An 18,437-nucleotide genomic window follows, 5' to 3' on the forward strand; every position below is an offset into this window, starting at 1 on the left:
AAAACGGTACAGTCACTTTGGAAAGTGAAATATTAGGTGAAAGAGGCAAATCTGAAAAACTACATACTGTATGATTCCAATTGTATGACATTATAGAAAAGGCAAAAGTACTTTGTTTTTGGAAAGTACTTTAGCAGTTCCTTACAAAACCAAACATGCCCTTACCATATGGTTCAGCAATGGGCTCCTTTGTATTTACCCAAGTAAGTTGAAAACGTCCATCTACTAAAAACCTGCACGTAGACGTTTATTTATGGTTTTATTCATAATTGCTAAAAACTTGGGATTCCTTCAGTAGGTGAACAGATAATAAACTGTGATACATACAGACGATGTAATGCTACTCCACACTAAAAAGAAAGGAGCTCTCAAGCCATGGAAAGCCATGGAGGAATATTAGGTGAAGGAGGCCAATCTGAAAACTGCATACTGTATGATTCCAATTGTATGACATTCTAGAAAAGACAAAACTGTGGAGACAGTAAAAGGATCCCTGGTCGTCAGGCCTTAGAAAGGGAGGAGGGATGAAGAGGCAGAGCACAGGAGATGACATGTGGCATAGTTGGTACTAAAAACTAAGTTGACTTCTAAAGCAGTTCAACTTTCCTTTAGCTTTCAGTAAAATGGTAGGACTGCTGGCGCTGTAATCCCATTGCCACCTGGGCCTCAAGTTGGTGACCAGACTCCCCGAATTCATAAAGGCGTTTTTTAAAGGCGAGTCACCATGAAGCTACCCACTTTCCAACTAAGGTCACTTGAGCGATTGACTTTACAGAGCAAAATAGCCAGTTTAAGAATTCTTGGATCCTGAAATCCGACATGAAGTGGGTTCTTTTAAAGGAAGCTTTATTTAGAGGCTCACCAAGAGCTTCAAAAAACCTTCTGGGCTGAGCCCCTCTGGACCTGGATAGCGAGACAGGGTCCAGCCCGGTGCTTCAGGTACCATAGGCGGCAGGGGTGGGGGGGATTCCCGGCCCCACAGCCGGACTGCGGCACCCCGACACCGTTCACCGGGGCGCGGCCCCGACTGGCACAGCGCGGGCGGGGCTCGGGCGGAAGGCCAGGCCTAGCCGCCGCGCCGCAGCCGCCGCGAGCCCGGACCTGCTCGCCGGACCCGGCGGCGCAGTCTCGCGGGATCGCTCAGCTCTCGCTCCCCGTGCGGCTCCGGAGGCGGCTGCAGTCCGGGATACTCTCCGGAGCCGTCTCAGGTCTTGGGGGGACGGTAGGCTGGAGCGGGACGGGGAGGAGCGCTGCCTTCGACTGCCGCCCGAGGTGCGGCTCCTCGGGCACCGGCTGGGCGGGAGGCCGTGGCCGCGCGGGTCCCGGGGCGGGGCGGGCCTCCAGGGGTGCGGGGCGGGCTGGGGACGCGCGCCCCGCCGCAGGTGTGGGGGCGGCGGCGGCGGCGGCGGCGGCGGGGCAGGCCGCGGCCGCCGAAGTTTCCGCAGAAGTTGGGGCCAGCTCCGGAAAGGTGGTGCCGGGACCCCGCGCCGCCGAGCGGGACGGGGACTCTACTGACTGGCGCCAGGCCGGAGGCAGGTGCCGGGGTGTGGGGCGAGTTACCCTGTCGGCGCTGGGAGCCTGGGCACAGGGGGGTGCGGGTATTCGCGATGCGGAACCCAAGGTCTTCTCCCCGGCACTCCGTCGCCCTCCTGGCACAGCTCCGCTCATTTTCCCTCTCAGTGGGATCACCACTCCCCGCAGCCCGTGAAAACTAATTTCGCTCTTCCGCAGGAGAAGTCCTAGACGTATCCCCCTAGCCGGCCTTTTGAAAAAGAATTCTAAGTATATTCCCAGAAGACTGCCACAATAAGGGTTCTTTGGAGTCTTTTTTAGAGTTTCAGAACCCATTAAATCTTAAGGAATATACCTAGGACTCAGTTTTCTTGTTTGCAATAAGATATCCAGCAGGGGCCCTTAGATTTTAAGATTCTATTCACCCTTTTTAGCTTACTACCAACCCCCAGCATTACTTTTTTTCTCCATCTCATCCTGTACTCCCTTTTTGCCCAGTGTTCCATACAGCACAGACCTTCTGTCATCGGATCCCTAGAGATGAGACTTTCTCAGAAGATTATATAGTCTGTGCCAAGGCAGGTGGAAGAAAGTCGCCCTAAAACGGAATTGTCTTTTTTTCTAGTATTAGCTACCTAGGGTGAAAATCTTAACTCTGCACTTTGACGTCTGGCTTTGAGTTTATGACAGATGTTGGTGATACACTCTCCTGATTGTTTTTACAGTAATTGACCCAGAACTCATTTTCAGGAAAAGAGCGGCTTTCAAAATGGTAAAATAATAAAATGAAGAAGAGTTTGAATATTTTATCTGAGAATGAAAAGAGTGATAATCCAAGCCATGTGGTAAAGTCAGGAATTTGAAGAAAATGGAAGTGTTTGCATTTCTGTGGACATGTATTTTTCTGCCCTTCACAAGAGGGCACAGTCTTTTCACCTGTGAACCAATTACTGTTCCCAGATGTATGAAAATGGCCTACAACATGACATTTTTCCCTAATCTGATGGGTCATTATGACCAGAATACTGCTGCTGTGCAAATGGAGGTGAGTAGTCTTTAAACTTTATAGAAAAATAATTTATTCTCCGTTCTGGAATAAACTGTATGTATGACTTTTTTTGAAACACAGTAAAGGATTTCTTCACATTGTGTACAAGTCATATTTTAAATAAATCCTTTTGAAAAACGAAATTCCCCTACTGACTATGTTCCGTGTACATTTGTGGCCCTGTTTAGTGGATTTGCTTAAGGTGGGGTTTATTTGAAGGATAGTTATGAATGATTTCAAAATATCTTGCACCTGGCAAATATTTTACTTTCCTAAATCAATTATGGTAGTTTCTCCAGAAATGTGAATTCTGAATTTTTCCTCTGATTGAACATACAATCTGTATTAATCTGGACTAAACGGGCCTGGACTTACATATATTTTCGTAAATGGTTGCAGTGCTCACTTGGCACACAGTGAGCCAAGTGTAATGCTCATAGTTTTTCTGAAACAAATCAATTACTGCAAGATTTTGGAGTTTTAGATAGTGTTTTGCTAAAAAGTGACTTTTTTAAAGCATAGCATTCGTGTATTCTTTGTAAAATAGCTATTAACAGAAAAGAGGAGAGTTGACATTAAAGATTGCCTTAGGTGCCTCAGTTACCTGCCTCTGGTTTGGAGATAGGCAGATTGCTAGGGAGGTGTGGGAAGAGTTACCTGTAGAGACAGGAACTTGCCCTCCCTTACAGATCTGTTAGATTGATAAATCTCATGAAGGAAAAAAGACAAATGTTCTTATAATTTTTCTCCAGAAAAACTCCAAGGTTTTTTTCCCTCAGATTGTTGCTAGGAGATGAAATCTCTTAACACCATTTTTAAAACTGACTAGACTTGATTTTGATTTTGCAGCTTAAAAAAAAAAAAGCGTTCCGTTGTTTAGTTGAATAGTTGTATGACTACCTCACTAGACTCATGCGTAAAATAGAGCTTTTTAAATACTAAGTAGATCTACTTACTGTAAAAGGATATTACAAATTACATTGTTGTAATATTTCAGTGGTTTTTCAAACCAGTGCAAGATGTCATTTTGAACGTTGAGTAAATGATGAAATAGTACTTTCATTGATTCATAAAAACTATTTTGATGGTTTAATCTGATTAAATAAAGTTAAGTAGCGGGAATAACTTCAAAGAATAATTATATCATTCACATTTTCTATGATAATATGTTTTATACCTCATGTCTCATATAGTTCTTAAAAATGTTTTTTTTTGAATCTGTTTTCCTTTCTGTATAGTAGCTATATACATTTTAAGTTTGAATGTTATCCCTGACCTTACAAATTCAGGTCATTTTGAGTTCCTTATCATAGAGTACTGTTATAAAGAAAGTGGAGAGATACATCCTGCTATTAAATCTGTAAGTGTGAGATGATAAGAGCTAGTTTTGTTCCACACATGTTTTTTTAAATCCAATTGTTTCTGACTTTTAAAAAAGTTTTTTTTAATTTTTTTTATTTACCTAACTTCTTTACCAGGTAGTTTTGTGTCTGAACATTATCAAGAAGGCTTTTTCATTCTTACCTCCTTTATTTGATTGCTAACATTACCATTATCTTCATTACCTAATCTTCCTCCTACACTAAATTTTCCTATGGCCTTTACTACCAGGTTTTATTCTGTAAGTCACACTTCAGTAGGTTAAGGATATAAAAGAAGAAAGCCATTGAGCAGTCATTTAATACCAACATTAACCTAAGTCTATAAAAGAAGAAAGGGAAATGGAAAGGCAAAATAATATTAACATGAGTCAGACTTTAAATAGCTATGTATTATTTTTTTGGTCCATGGTATTGTACTTTTCCTATTTCCCCGTCCTTATTTGTCCTTAGCCAGCAGCATTCTCTTTTAGTTCCTGTATTAAATGTCCAAAATCTTATAATATGAGTTTTAAGTAATCTCTTTAATCTCAATCTCTTGTGCCATTGATACACTCTCAGAAAGAGAGAATATTTTAAAATTTAAATAAAATGAGTAGGATTACAAAGGAAAGCAATTACACTGAAATACACTTCTATTTTACAGCCCAGGTTAAGAACCCCTGAGCCCTTCATTATGTAGAAAAAAACTGAAGCCCAGAGAAGTTAAAATATTTGTCCAGTAACTATAATCTAACACAGTCTTTGTCAGGGTGGAACATAATGTCATTGTTAACTCTTTTGGTTTTTTTTGCTTCTTTTACCCTTGACCTTTTGGATAACAAAGAAAATATTTCAGTCTTTCAGTCTTTGTTGTTTCTTTGCAAACTTTGTTCTGTAAAAATTAAACTGGGAGTTTTCTTTTTTAACCTCTATTAAACTCTACCTCTTTCTCCTCATCTATGCCTGAATATAAACTCTCATCAGAATTTTTAGATAAAAATTAAAATCCTTAATCTTCAGTCTTTCCCCTGTAGTGGTGTTGAAGTGATTTCATTAAAATGCAGATCCGCGTAGTCCACTTTGGGGTTAAAATTCTTCACCATTTCCTTAAAGCTGGAAAAATAGACCTGACAATTGCTTGACACCCAAGGCTCTTCATATGGGACCCTGCCTTCCTGTCCATCTTCCCATCTGATCTTTTCCCATATTACATGCTCTGCTTCAGCCAAACTGACCTGTTTATAGAACTCACATCTATATTACTCACTCTCATTTCCTTTGCTCATGTTTTATCCACTCCCTGGTGGGCTCTCTACCTATCCTCTTCACCTGCTTTATTTCTTCAAGCCTCGAAGCAGATGTCTGTGCTTAGTGAAGTCTTCTTTCACCTTTCTCCCAAGCATATTTAATCAGCTCCCTATTTACACTTTGATAATACTTAATGCATATGACTGTTCTTATATTGTGTATAGGTACAGCCAGTTGTTTATATGGCTTTCTCACTAATTGTGAGCTGGTTAAGAGTAGATACTGTGTTTTATTCATTTCTGTCCCTAATGCCTGGTGTCTCAAAGGATGGTAGATGCTCAATAAAGTTAAAATATTTGTCCAGTAACTATAATCTAACACAATCTCTGTCAGAATAAAGAAAAAGGTGATGTGTCCTGTTCTAATAAGCCAGCAGAGAATTTTCCCTCTAAATCTTTAACTTCCTCCTCTATCTTCTGCATGTCCAAGTGAAAGACATTCTGGTATTTTTTAGGTGGTTTACGTATCATCCACTTTCCTTCTGCCTGAGCCTAGTTCTAATAAAATGTATCAGTTGACATTCTCTATGTTCTTTCTTATATTAGCTTGACATGTGTTAGAATTTATTTAAATAATTTGATTTTTAACCATGTATATTATTTACATGGAATGAAGGAATTCCCTCTTTTTTTTGGACTATCATAAACTCTATGTGTCAATTTTTTTTAACATTGTACCTTAACACTTTATAGTCCAGTTAAGTGCTAAATTATAACTGCATATACCTTGGCTTTTAGTTTTAAAAAAGTGTTATGTAGCTTTCCTATCAAACAGATTAGGCTTTACACCTCCAACTCAGCTGCCTTTGGTTCCTGCTGGTCGAATTTCTGGTGTTCACAGTGAATTAATGTTAAGATGAGGGGCGGCTGAGGAATTATAACAACCAATTGTGCTTTCCTAGCTACCAAGACTTCATGTAAGTCAAGAGGTTTATCTCACTCCTTTTTTATGCCTTAGTGTTCATTTTATGTGATGGTTATCTTGGTTTATAGAATTTATGGCATTTATTGTCATTGTTTATCTGTGATTATATGAAATGGTTGAGAGCAGTGGTTCTCAAGTTTATAGACCAGCAGCTTTTGAGCTTGTTAGAAATGCAAATTTTTTAGTTTTGTTTCAGATTCCTTGTTTAATTATCTGAAGCTGAAGTCATTTGTATTGCAAAGAGTTAGTTTACAATTCTGAATAGTAACTTGGCTTTGTAATGAAAAGGATGTTGTACAGGCTAACTCTCCCAAGTGGAAAAACAAATGGCTTCTGGTTTTCCATTGTGTTCCTTTTTGTTTCATATCTAGTGTATTGTTTCTCAGATTATGAGGTTGATGTCCCTTGAGAGACTTATTTCATCCAGAAAGAGCTGAGACTGATCTAGGGAAAATGAAAACAGGAATATTGTATTTTTCTTTTTGCATTGCCGTCATTGAAGTCTAGGCAAAAGCAAAGCTATGTATTGTATTTGGAACAGCATGTGGTCAATCCACTTTAGAGCAGTCTAAAAGGGAAGTGAGCCAAAACAAAACAAAAACCTCTTTCCTTTCCACCTGTTAATATGCACTACTATAATGTCTATATTTGAGTACAAGTAAAGGGATGGAGGAAATTGTATAAACAAACTTACAAGAAAAACATCTATATCTAATAGGCAGTGATTTTTAAACATTTTCCTTTTTCTGCTTTTAGAAGAGTCTAATGGACCCATTCTTTTCTTCCTTACTCTCTACTCTTATGCCCCCTGTGCAAGGAAGGAAAATTGTAGTGTGACTAACCTGAAATTTTCGGGGAAGACTCTCTGAAAATAGCTGTAACTGTTCTAAAAGTAAGCGATTAGGTTATTTAAAATGAAATAGATATTTTAAAGTGTTCAAGTCAGTTGTACGTGAAAGGGTATCTTGCCGTGACCCTTACCCAGAACAACTCAGGAGCCACGGGCCCACGCAAGAGACTTTATTATCTGAAGGAGAAAGTGGCTGCCCCCGACGGGGTGGGGAGAGAGAGAGAGAGGGAGAGAGCGCAGGGAGAGCAGGGGGACAGAGAGACAGAGACAAAGAGAGAGAGAGGGCAGCAGAGAGACAGAGAGAGAGCAGCGAGACAAGACAGACACAGAGACAAAGAGAGAGCAACAGAGAGAGCAACAGAGAGAGAGAGAGAGAGAGGGGGGAGGAGAGAGAGAGAGCGCGGCAGGACAGAGAGACAGAGACAAAGAGAGCAACGAGACAAACAGAGACAGAGAGGGGGGAGCAGCAGCGTGGTGCCTTTTATTGTGGCGGATCCGGCCTGTTGCTTTGGGGGAGGGTCGGGATGTTGAGAGATAAGGCGGGGGAAGCCCAGGCAAGTCCCAGGTGTAATTCTCACCGGCTTATGTGCTTGGGACCATGGGGCAAATGGACGATAAATTACTATATTCTTACATTCCTCCCTTTTCTGTTTTATAAGTGGTAGAGGATTTGGGAAGGGGTGAAGGTCAGTCTTCAGTAACTGCTTCCTGCTAATTAGGGGCGATGAAGTTCATTTTTGTATTGATGGGGGGCGGTCCTCAGATGAGCCCTTGGTCTGCAGTGGCGATGGCGTGTTCCAGGTTCAATAAGGATCACCGTCTTTGGAGAGGGGTTGGTAATCCTGTAATATAAGCTGGTTAAAGGTTTGGTTAGAAATTTTTTGCATTTGGGCTGATTGCTATGTTTACATAGGGTGGCTGAATTATAGCATTGATGGGGACCTATGTGTAGGCAGAAAAGCAACCTGTAAGGCAAAGGGAATCCTTGATGGTGCAATTTTTTGGACAGTCTGAAAGAAGAGCTGGTGTTGGGAAGATAGGTCTGGTGAGAGAATAAGTGTTGAGACCAGGGTTAACAATTTTGAGGCATGACGCATGGCCATTCTAAGGGAGGTCTTAGGACTCCGTGCTGGCAGAAACTTCTTCAGTGATGAGTGGAAGCGGAGATGAGCGGTGCAAAATACGGAGAGTAAGAGGTCCTGTCAGGGTGGAGTAGGAACCTGTGGGAGATTTGATTGGAGGGGAATAAGCTGAGACAAACGGCTTAAGGTGGGAGTTGTGTATCTAATGGGGAAGACCCTGGAGTTTAACTGCAGTTGGCATGGAAAGGATTAATGTGTATGGTCTTTGCCATTTGGGAGTTAGGGATGGTGCCTTTCGAATGGGCATGGTTTGGAGAAGTTTTTTCCGATCTATGATAATGGCCTTGTAGCACGGGGAGAGCTGAACTCCCAGGTATGTGACTTGAGTGGCAGACAGCTGAACTTTGGGGGGTGAAACTTGATAGCTGTGTTCTGAGAGAAAGTATAAAAGGAGAATAGTATCCTGTTGAGAGTTTTGTAGGGAGAGACTGCACGAGAGGAGATCATCTACATATTGAAGGGGGGTGGAGCTCTAGAGAGTAAGGGATTTGGGGTCTTGTGTTAGAGCCTGTCCAAAAAGATGGGGACTATCTCTAAAGGCTTGGGGAAGGACTTGTTAAGTGTTCTCTGAATATTAAAAATTAACTTAACATAAGGAATTTCCTGCCTTGATTTCTCTCTGGGACACCGGCGCCTTGGTCTGGGAGCATATCAAAAGGCTGCCTGCTCAGCTCGCAAGGTGGGTTGAGGTATTGTCTATTTGCTAAAGAATCCTGCCTTTTACTATGCCGTCTACAGCTGGGTCTGCAGTTAGTTGCTCAGTTTGCAAAATTACCTCGTCAGATCTGGAGGAGGAAAGACAGCACAGAGGCCTGGGCCTTTTAGTATGCTAAAGTGAATCTTATACACGATTACAAATGATTAGCATAATAAAACATGTGCTACTCTTTATCTGGGGAACATTAACTGATCTCGCTGAAGAATGATTCTAGAGCTTAATGTTCAACATAGTTTAAAGGGGGGGTGGTTCCTAGCATGTAGTTACATTGCTCTGACTGCAAATATCCTGCCTTGCTTTCTCCAGAGGCTCTCACCTTATTCTAAGCCTATGGTCCCTTGTTTCATTCTTCCCTCTACAGAGACTCTAGCTGCTGCTAGGGAAAGGGGGCGACGACTGCTCTGGCTGCTTCATGCTGAGAGGGGGCGCAGTAAAGGGTGCAGCTAGGTCTCCATCACTGGTCAGTTGAGAGGGCCTCAGAAGGTTGGCACTTCTATTCCGGGTTTCATTTCTATTACTATTTGCAGTTTTGTGGCTTTTAGGCAAGATAGAACAAATTGTTATTAGGTTAAGTAGCAACATCTGGAGTTGTGAGAACTAGAAATCTGAAGAGTCTAATTGAGAATCATAGCCAGGTATCATGGGGAAACTGGAATTCTGGATCGAGTTTACATCTCAATGACTAGTATTAGGATTTAGTATAGATAAGACTGCATTATTGAAACAATACTTTTCTCTTAAATCACCCTCATTTTTATTAGAAGTAACCAGGTTAAGAAAATAAGTAACACTTGGCTTGATTATTTGCATAAGTGCAGCAAGAAGAGTAATTGATTACATGGGATCTTTTAAATGTGCTTTGCTGGAACTTTTTGTAAGGAATTTCAGATTGGACTTTTAAAGGCTTCTTGAGGCCAGAAAGCTAAGCCAGACTTTCCATGAGGTTGTGCCTGCAGTACCTGTGGATTTGGGTGAATTCCTCTCTTCTTGAGGTTCCCAAGACATTCCTGAGGTTCCTGTACCTGCCAGGAAGTGACTTTCCTTACTCACCTGGTCAGGCTGCTGGGCACTCTGTAAGTAAGGTACTAGGCCAGTTCTTCTAAGGGACTTTGTTGGCTTTATAAAGTCAATCTTAGTTCCTTAAAGCTGTCTGTTCATATCTGAGTTTATACACGTGTCTCTCAGGTATGACGTTCCAGTCAAAGCCTAGGTAATATAACCAGTGTTTTTAATTGTTCCTCTTACAAGGAAAGCAGATTCTTATTGAACTTATGCAAATAAACATACTGCCATGAAATATAAAAATAGTCACTGAGAGTTTTTAAATTCTGGAGGGATCAGGTAGAGAGAAAGATAAAGTTTCAATTCTGCTTATAAGGATAGTCATTTACTAAACTTGCCTGCTTAAGAGAAAAAGTTTAAAACACTTATCAACAACATTTGAAACTAAAAGCCACCAAATCATCTTCTTCAGTTTACTTAATCCTATGTAACTAATACCTGTCCTGCTGAAATCTAGTCTTTTACCAGTTTAGGAGTAATAAAACAGTGAGTATAGATGACAAAAAACTTACAAATGACAATGGTTAAAGATCTGATGAGAGCTTACTGTAAGACAGTTGTTATAGGGAAAGTTGGATCTTTCTGTAACGCAAAACATTGAGTAACAAAGTTTAGCATCATTCCCTGCGACAGTGCCTTCTAGGTAATTAAGCAGGTAAATAAGCCAAATTAGCCAAATATTTTCTCCAATGAGAAAAAATTCCTCTGACATGTTTGGTCCAGGGGCCCTCTGGAAAATATCAGAGTGAACTAGAGGTAAAAGCACCTTTTTGCATTTGATTTTGGGAAGCTGTTAAAAGTTTTAAGGCACTTGCTTAAATAGTTACTCATATTAGACAAAGCTACACTTCACTTTAAGCATTCTTGTTTGAAAGATTTAACAGATACCATCAACTTAAATGACTTTAGGTAAACTTAGGCAGCTGATAACCATAAGGACATGTCTATTCAGTTCAACTTAAATTAGCATTAATGCTTAATATCTTCTATTAGAATTTTCTGGAAATTTTAAAATGCCCAATTTTTACAAGCGCTTGTCCTTATATCAATTTTTATTAATACCATCCGGAGGTAGAAAAATATTTTTCATTTACACACTTAGACACAGACATACAGATTGAGACATAATGATACAGTGAGAGGACAGACAGAGCTCCTGGCATGAGCCAGGAGGGGACAAGAGAGCCCGTGGTGGTGCATTGCCTAGGAGTTTTATAGGCAGTTGAGGGTATTTGGGAATGTGAAAAAAGCTTAGGGGTGTGGACTTTAAGGCAAGTAGTAGGTGTTTAGGATTGCAGGGGAGACAGAGAGAGAGCTTGGTTCAGAGGTAGGAGAAAGCCTGGATATATGGGATCTCTTTCCATTTGCCTGTATGCTCACAGAAGTTGTATAAGTCGCGGAGAATTTTAGGATATAAAGAGCCATTAGGGGCCATTTAGACTGATTGTCCAAGGGATATTGTGGCCAGATCTCATTACAGCAGCGAACAGGTTTGAGGTCTGGAGTGAGGTGGAGGGGCTTTAGATTATTGAGTAAGCACCCTAGCAGTGAATCTGTGGGATCGGAGGGGCCAGATCCCATGGTGAGAATGAGACCTTTCAGAAGTCGCTGAAGCGTCCCTGAGTGATTGAGAAGGTCGCGGAGAAGACCAGCACAGTTAGGGGGTCGTCACCACCTTTAACTGTGGGGTCGAGGCGAAAACGTCGGGGAGGCTCGGTACCTGGTACCAGGAGTTTTCGAGTCGAGTAGAAACGTAGATAAAGGGAGACCGGGCCTCAGTGGATGAGGATTCTCACCAAGGGGAGGCAGAGAAGGGTCGACTATGAGGATCAACCGTGACTCTGAAAGTCGTGGTTGGGGGTGCCCCTGTCCCAGAGGAGCCCTTGGGTGTGCCGGACACTCAACGGTCACTTTCCAGGTTCCAAAGGGACATTTAAGTCGACCATGAAGGGGAGACTCACCAAATCGAAGACCGGTGTTAGGCGAGAAGACAAGTGACCGGGGAAATGGATGGTGAGCCTGTGGAGGAGGATCGGGCAGTGAGGGTTTCCAAAGCAGCTCAGGTTCCTGGAGGAAGAGAAAGTCAATGGGAGAGCCTCATCCGAGTCATGGCACCAATGTAAGGGTATCTTGCCATGACCCTCCTTACCCCAGAAAGACTCAGGAGACACGGGCCCATGCAAGAGACTTTATTATCTGATGGAGAAAGTGACTGCCCCAGACGGGGGTGGGGGGAGAGAGGGAGAGAGCCCAGGGAGAGCAGGGGGACAGAGAGACAGAGACAAAGAGAGAGAGAGCAGCGAGACAGACAGACACACAGAGACAGAGAGAGAGAGAGCAGCAGAGACAGAGAGAGAGGGCAGCAGCATGGTGCCTTTTATTGTGGCGGATCCGCTCGGCCTGTTGCTTTGGGGGAGGGTCGGGATGTTTAGAGATAAGGCGGGGGAAGCCCAGGCAAGTCCCAGGTGTAATTCTCACTGGTTTATGTACTTGGGACCATGGGGCAAATGGAGGATAAAGTACTATATTCTTACAGTATGTATAGTCGTTACTGTTGTGTTTTAAATTAGAAACCACAAATTTACCTTCCTTGGTGGTGATGTGTTCCAGTAGGGAAAGTACCTTAACTACATTTGAGTCTGTAGAACTAGGGTTAGACTTGTATGTGAACAGAGGGCAGTATTTCTCCAAGGAGGCTCTGCTGATAGGCACAGGGTTCCTATAGGGCCATTCCTTGGTATCCATTATCTAGGATTCTATTCTTACTGGCTCTCAGGAGAGCTAGTCCACAAAGAGACATGGTTCTTTCAGGCGATGGGAGGACTGTTGTGTTGTGATTGTTTACTTTCCTTGAGAATGTGGCATGTAGATAATGAAGTCTTTAACTTTATATTTGTCATGTATTCATTCTTTAATATTTGTTGAATGTGTACCTGAGTATATAGTTTTCCCCAGAATTGTAGGTTTTTCAAGTTACAAGTTTTAAATTAAGAGACTGACTCTTCACTGCATAGATTCTTTCATAGTACCAACCACATACTGTGTATATTTGTCTAATTTCCAAAGGCATACTCTTTTGGAGAAATAATTTAAAATTTATGATTTTAAATTTTACTCCCTGCTAAGAACTACTTAAAAATAACAAGTATTCCAGTGTGGAAATAATGCAAATTCCTGCTTTTTATTCTTTTCTTGTATACCAGGTTCCACTTTGCATTTTTTAAAGGAGCTGACTTACCTGAGATTGGTCACAGTCATGAAAGTAAATGACAGAGTTTGCACAACCTTATTATACAGCAGTCCATTAACATTCTCAAAGAATTTACTCAAGATCCTTGTAACTGCTTTAACAGTATTTGCTCTGTGAAGTGTAAACATTTAAGGACCCCTTTAGGTCTCTGATAAGTCTGTTGTCCAGCTAAACCCATCACCTCTTTTAAAAATCATTTTTTAGACTTCTTCATTTCTGCCAGGAACCTACCATTTCATTAAAGGAGCTTACCGTTTATTTTTCTGAACATTAAATCTATAATCACCCAGATTATTTTATTATTGAATGGTAGAATCTGAAAAGCATTATTGATATTTTATGTTGTGGTTAGAAATTAGATGAGTTTCTGAGCCTTCTTTGAGAATGAATTTGAAAAGGAGAAATTCATAAGTGAGACCATGAAGGCACTGGGTTACTGAAGAGAGTTGAAGGAGGTGTGTCATGAAAAGGGAAAGGAAGGGAACAGACTTAACATACTAGGAAGTTTGAATCTTTGCTCAATTCACAGGCTTACTTATAATGCTAAATACTATAATAATATGATGAGATCTAAGTGTAAGATTCAGGACATAGGAGATATCACAGTGAGTCAAGTTAGTAATCTTTCCATCTCAAGGTTTTTGGTTTCTGAGAATGATACCTGAACATTTTGTTGAAGAGCATAAAAGGTTCTTATCAAGATTTTTACTTCAATAGATTAAGGAAATATGTTCATTCTGTTCGTTTTTAGCTGATTGGGATGAGTTTAATAACAGGCTGACTACCTGTTATTTAAAATCCTTTTATTCTAAAATAATTTGTTCCAAAGTTAACTGCTTCAGGAGGTACATGTATCACCTGGAATGTGATAAACATAGTTGGACGTTTTACAGTCTTTATGTGTCCTGTGAACATTTATTTTTTCAAACTGAAGAGTTTTGTTTCCTGTAGAAGATTAGCAGTCCTCTTTTGATATCTTTTCTCCTTTTTGGCATTCCTGCCCCTCTTATGCTTTAAGGAAAGGTAATTTTCATGGAGAGTTAGGTGGCAGCATGACAGGGTTAAAGAAGACACACTCTAGAGTCATACGGACCCCTGGTTCATATCCTGGTTGCCACTTACGACTTACGTTACTCTGTAACAGTTGCTCTTAGAGCCTCAGTTCTGCAAAGCCTCCCATCTGCAATGTGAAGGAAGATAAAAGCATCTCTCTCACAGGATTGTTATAAAAAGAATTGATATCTAAGAAAGCATGTACCTAGTTTATGATAACTGCTGAGTAGATCAAAGCTCTGACATAACTATCAGTAGCAATACTATGGGTAAAAGTAGCATTAAATCAGGAATTAGGGCACTTAAATTCTAATTCAGATGACATTTTGGGATTTTAATAGCAACTTGAGTAAGAAATTGGATTCTGTTTTCTCAGTTATAATCTGAGGGTTTGGATTATTAGGTCAGTGGTTTGCAAACCCCTGAAGGTGCTTTGAGCTCCCTTGTAAGGAAGGGGGCAGTGAGAAGTATCTCAGAAGTTCGGCTTCCTTTTCAGCCCAAGAGCTTGGCTTTTATTTATTTAATACATTGTGTTTCTTTGTAATCTCTAATTTAAAGAAAATGTTCCTTGTCAAAATACACACAGCACACACACACTTCAACAGTAATAGACGTAGGAGCCCTCTCAGGTCTCTTCCAGATCTGTTAGTTTGCAACAGAACTTGCAAGTTAGTGTCCCACAGAGCATCTGACCTGAAGACATGTTTTGTTGGTCTTCACTATTTTTAATGTTTACATTGAGGTGCCAAAATGTAAAATTTGGGGATTTAACATAAAAATACAGATTCTCTTTTCTTGTGAAAAATTGATATATCTGACAATTAGGTACCCCCATTCCTAAATAAGAGTCTCCTGGGGTTGAATAGCAGCTGCTATCTAACTACTCTTACTGTCTTAATACCCCTTTGAATTTGCCTGATAGAGCCTCTGAAGGTATTTGAGTTTTCAACATCTGATTTGTCTTCAAATTGCATGAACATCAGTATATTGGGTTAACCAATGTTGGCACTCTAGGAAAATTAAAGGTTGTAAGAAAATTGTTTTAATATAATAAAAGTACATGTTACTTTCATTTTGTCTACCCTTAAACAGACAATAACAGTTAAGTGCGACCATTTATCGTAACTATTGCAGAATGGCTTCTCAGAATAATTAAACTGTGTTTTAATTCTTCCCATCATAGTATCTGATTACCGTACACTCAAAAATTTTAGGAACTAGGCTTATTAACCCAGTTTATTCTTAGTAAACAAAGAAGTAAATGCTACCAGTTGTCCCTTTCTTCTACCTCAGTCCCGGAAGAGGTTACTCATACAGTCTGGGCTTTTCTCCCCATCAGGATAAAGAAAATTGAGAAAAGTATTCTGCTGTTTGCTCTCCAGCAGGCTCCTGTTAGGTGGGAAAGGGTCAGGTCTCAGCATTCAAATAAGAAAGATATAGTTACACCAACTGTGACAGCCCTGTCTTTGCTCAGTTACTTTGCTCCATGAGGACAGGTGAACTCTCCACTGGTCTAACGTCCCCCAAAGCTGTTGTCCTCTTAATTGCTAGGTGTGGATTCTGTATGTGTCCTTGAAATCAACTTGTTAATTATAGTATTGTAATCATATTTTGTATTGACTTGTAATTTTTGTCTCTTTTGACCTTTCATTTCCTAAGAAATACGCATTGAAATTTCTCATTACAATTACGGAATTGTTCATTTTTCCTTGTAGTTTTGTTGCTTTTTACTTTGATTTTTTTAGGCTATTTTACTAGGTATATATAGTATTAAGCAATGCATTTTAAAATATATCTATTGCAGTTTACCCAAGCAGGAGATACTTGCTTTACTGCTGAAAGTAGAAGTCCTCATTCCTTCTTTTGTCTTTCAGAAATACCACAATATTTATAGTTCACTGATAAGACTTGTCCCTGTTTTGTTTTAAATACAGCTATAGATTTTCTTCTTTTTTTAAATTTTGGTATCATTAATCTACAATTACATGAGGAACATTATGTTTACTGAACTCCCCCCATCACCAAGTCCCTCCCACAAACCCCATTACAGTCACTGTCCATCAGTGTAGTAAGATGCTGTAGAATCACTACTTGTCTTCTCTGTGTTGCACAGCCCTCCCCATGCCCTCCCCCCATTATACATGCTAATCATAATGCCCCCTTTCTTTCCCCCCCCCCTTATCCCTCTCTTCCCACCCATCCTCCCCAGTCCCTTTCCCTTTGGTAACTGTTAGTCCATTCTTGGGTTCTGTGAATCTGCCGCTGCTTTGTTCCTTCAGTTTTTTCTTTGTTCTTATACTCCACATATGAGTGAAATCATTTGGTACTTGTCTTTCTCCATCCAGCTTATTTCACTCAGCATAATACCCTCTAGCTCCATCCATATTGTTGCAAGTGGTAGGATTTGTTTTCTTCTTATGGCTGAATAATATTCCATTGTGTATATGTACCATGTCTTCTTTATCCATTCTTCTACTGATGGACTTAGGTTACTTCCATTTCTTGGCTATTGTAAATAGTGCTGCGATAAACATAGGGGTACATAGGGGTGCATATGTTTTTTTCAAACTGGGCTGCTGCATTCTGAGGGTAAATTCCTAGAAGTGGAGTTCCTGTGTCAAATGGTATTTCTATTTTGAGCTTTTTGAGGAACCTCCATACTGCTTTCCACAATGGATGAACGAATTTACATTCCCACCAGCAGTGTAGGAGGGTTCCCCTTTCTCTAGAACCTCACCAACATTTGTTGTTTGTCTTTTGGATGGTGGTGATCCTTACTGGTGTGAGGTGATATCTCATTGTGGTTTTAATTTGCATTTCTCTGATGACTAGCGATGTGGAGCATCTATTTTTTCATGTGTCTGTTGGCCATCTGAATTTCTTTTTTGGAGAACTGTCTGCTCAGCTCCTCTGCCCATTTTTTTATTGGTTTATTTGCTTTATGTTTGTTGAGATGGGTGAGCTCTTTATATATTTTGGATGTCAACCCTTTATCGGATCTGTCATTTATGAATATATTCTCCCATATCATATGATGCCTTTTTGTTCTATTGATGGTGTCCTTTGCTGTACAGAAGCTTTTCAGCTTGATATAGTCCCACTTGTTTTTGCTTTTGTTTCCCTTGCCCGAGGAGATATGTTCATGAAGAAGTCGCTCATGTTTATGTCCAAGAGATTTTTGCCTGCGTTTTTTTCTAAGAGTTTTATGGTTTCATGACTTACATTCAGGTCTTTGGTCCATTTTGAATTTACTTTTGTGTATGGGGTGAGACAATGATCCAGTTTCATTGTCTTACTTGTAGCTGTCCAGTTTTGTCAACACCAGCTGTTGAAGAGGCTATCATTTCCCCATTGTATATCCATGGCTCCTTTATCGTATATTAATTGACCATACATGTTTGGGTTAATATCTGGAGTCTCTGTTCTGTTCCACTGGTCTGTGGGTCTGTTCTTGTGCCAGTACCAAATTTTATTGATTACTGTGGCTTTGTAGTAGAGCTTGAAGTTGGGGAGCAAGATCCCCCCAACTTTATTTTTCCTTCTCAGGATTGCTTTGGCTATTCAGGGCCTTTGGTGGTTCCATATGAATTTTAGAACTATTTGTTCCTGTTCGTTGAAGAATGTTGTTGGTATTTTGATAAGGATTGCATTGACTCCATAGATTGCTTTAGGCAGGATGGCCATTTTGACAATATTAATTCTTTCTAGCCAAAGGCATGGGATGAGTTTCCATTTGTTAGTGTCCTCTTTAATTTCTCTTAAGAGTGCCCTGTAGTTTTCAGGGTATAGATCTTTCACTTCCTTGGTTAGGTTTTATTCCTAGGTATTTTATTCTTTTTGATGCAATTGTGAATGGAATTATTTTCCTGATTTCTCTTTCTATTGGTTCATTGTTAGTGTATAGGAAAGCAACAGATTTCTGCATATTAACTTTGTATCCTGCAACTTTGCTGAATTCATATATTAGTTCTAGCAGTTTTGGAGTGGAGTCTTTAGGGTTTTTTTATGTACAATATCATGTTATCTGCAAATAGTGACAATTTGACTTCTTCCTTACCAGTCTGGATTCCTTGTATTTCTTTGTTTTGTGTGATTGCCATGGCTAGGACCTCCAGTACGATGTTGAATAACAGTGGGGAGAGTGGGCATCCCTGTCTTGTTTCTGATCTTAGAGGAAAAGCTTTCAGCTTCTCGCTGTTAAGTATGATG

The 18,437-nt window shown here is 40.5% G+C and overlaps 1 protein-coding gene across 5 annotated transcripts in view; it reads left to right on the forward strand.

Moving 5' to 3' along the window:
* Positions 1–1,074: 1,074 nt before the first annotated feature.
* The window catches only part of FZD6 (frizzled class receptor 6), a 37,498-nt gene continuing 20,135 nt past the window's right edge, over positions 1,075–18,437 (forward strand). The window contains exons 1-2 of one of the 5 annotated variants that reach the window (XM_036995552.2): positions 1,075–1,272; positions 2,238–2,557. In XM_036995552.2, coding sequence (XP_036851447.2) covers positions 2,381–2,557 — 177 coding nt within the window. In that variant the 5' untranslated portion in view covers positions 1,075–1,272; positions 2,238–2,380. Of the gene's footprint in view, positions 1,273–1,358; positions 1,533–2,237; positions 2,558–18,437 lie in introns of those variants that run through there. The other 4 variants (XM_036995553.2, XM_036995555.2, XM_036995554.2 and 1 more) reach the window with 4 other exon arrangements.

Source organism: Manis javanica, chromosome 2 (genome assembly GCF_040802235.1).
Source record: "Manis javanica isolate MJ-LG chromosome 2, MJ_LKY, whole genome shotgun sequence".
NCBI classification, from domain to species: domain Eukaryota; kingdom Metazoa; phylum Chordata; class Mammalia; order Pholidota; family Manidae; genus Manis; species Manis javanica.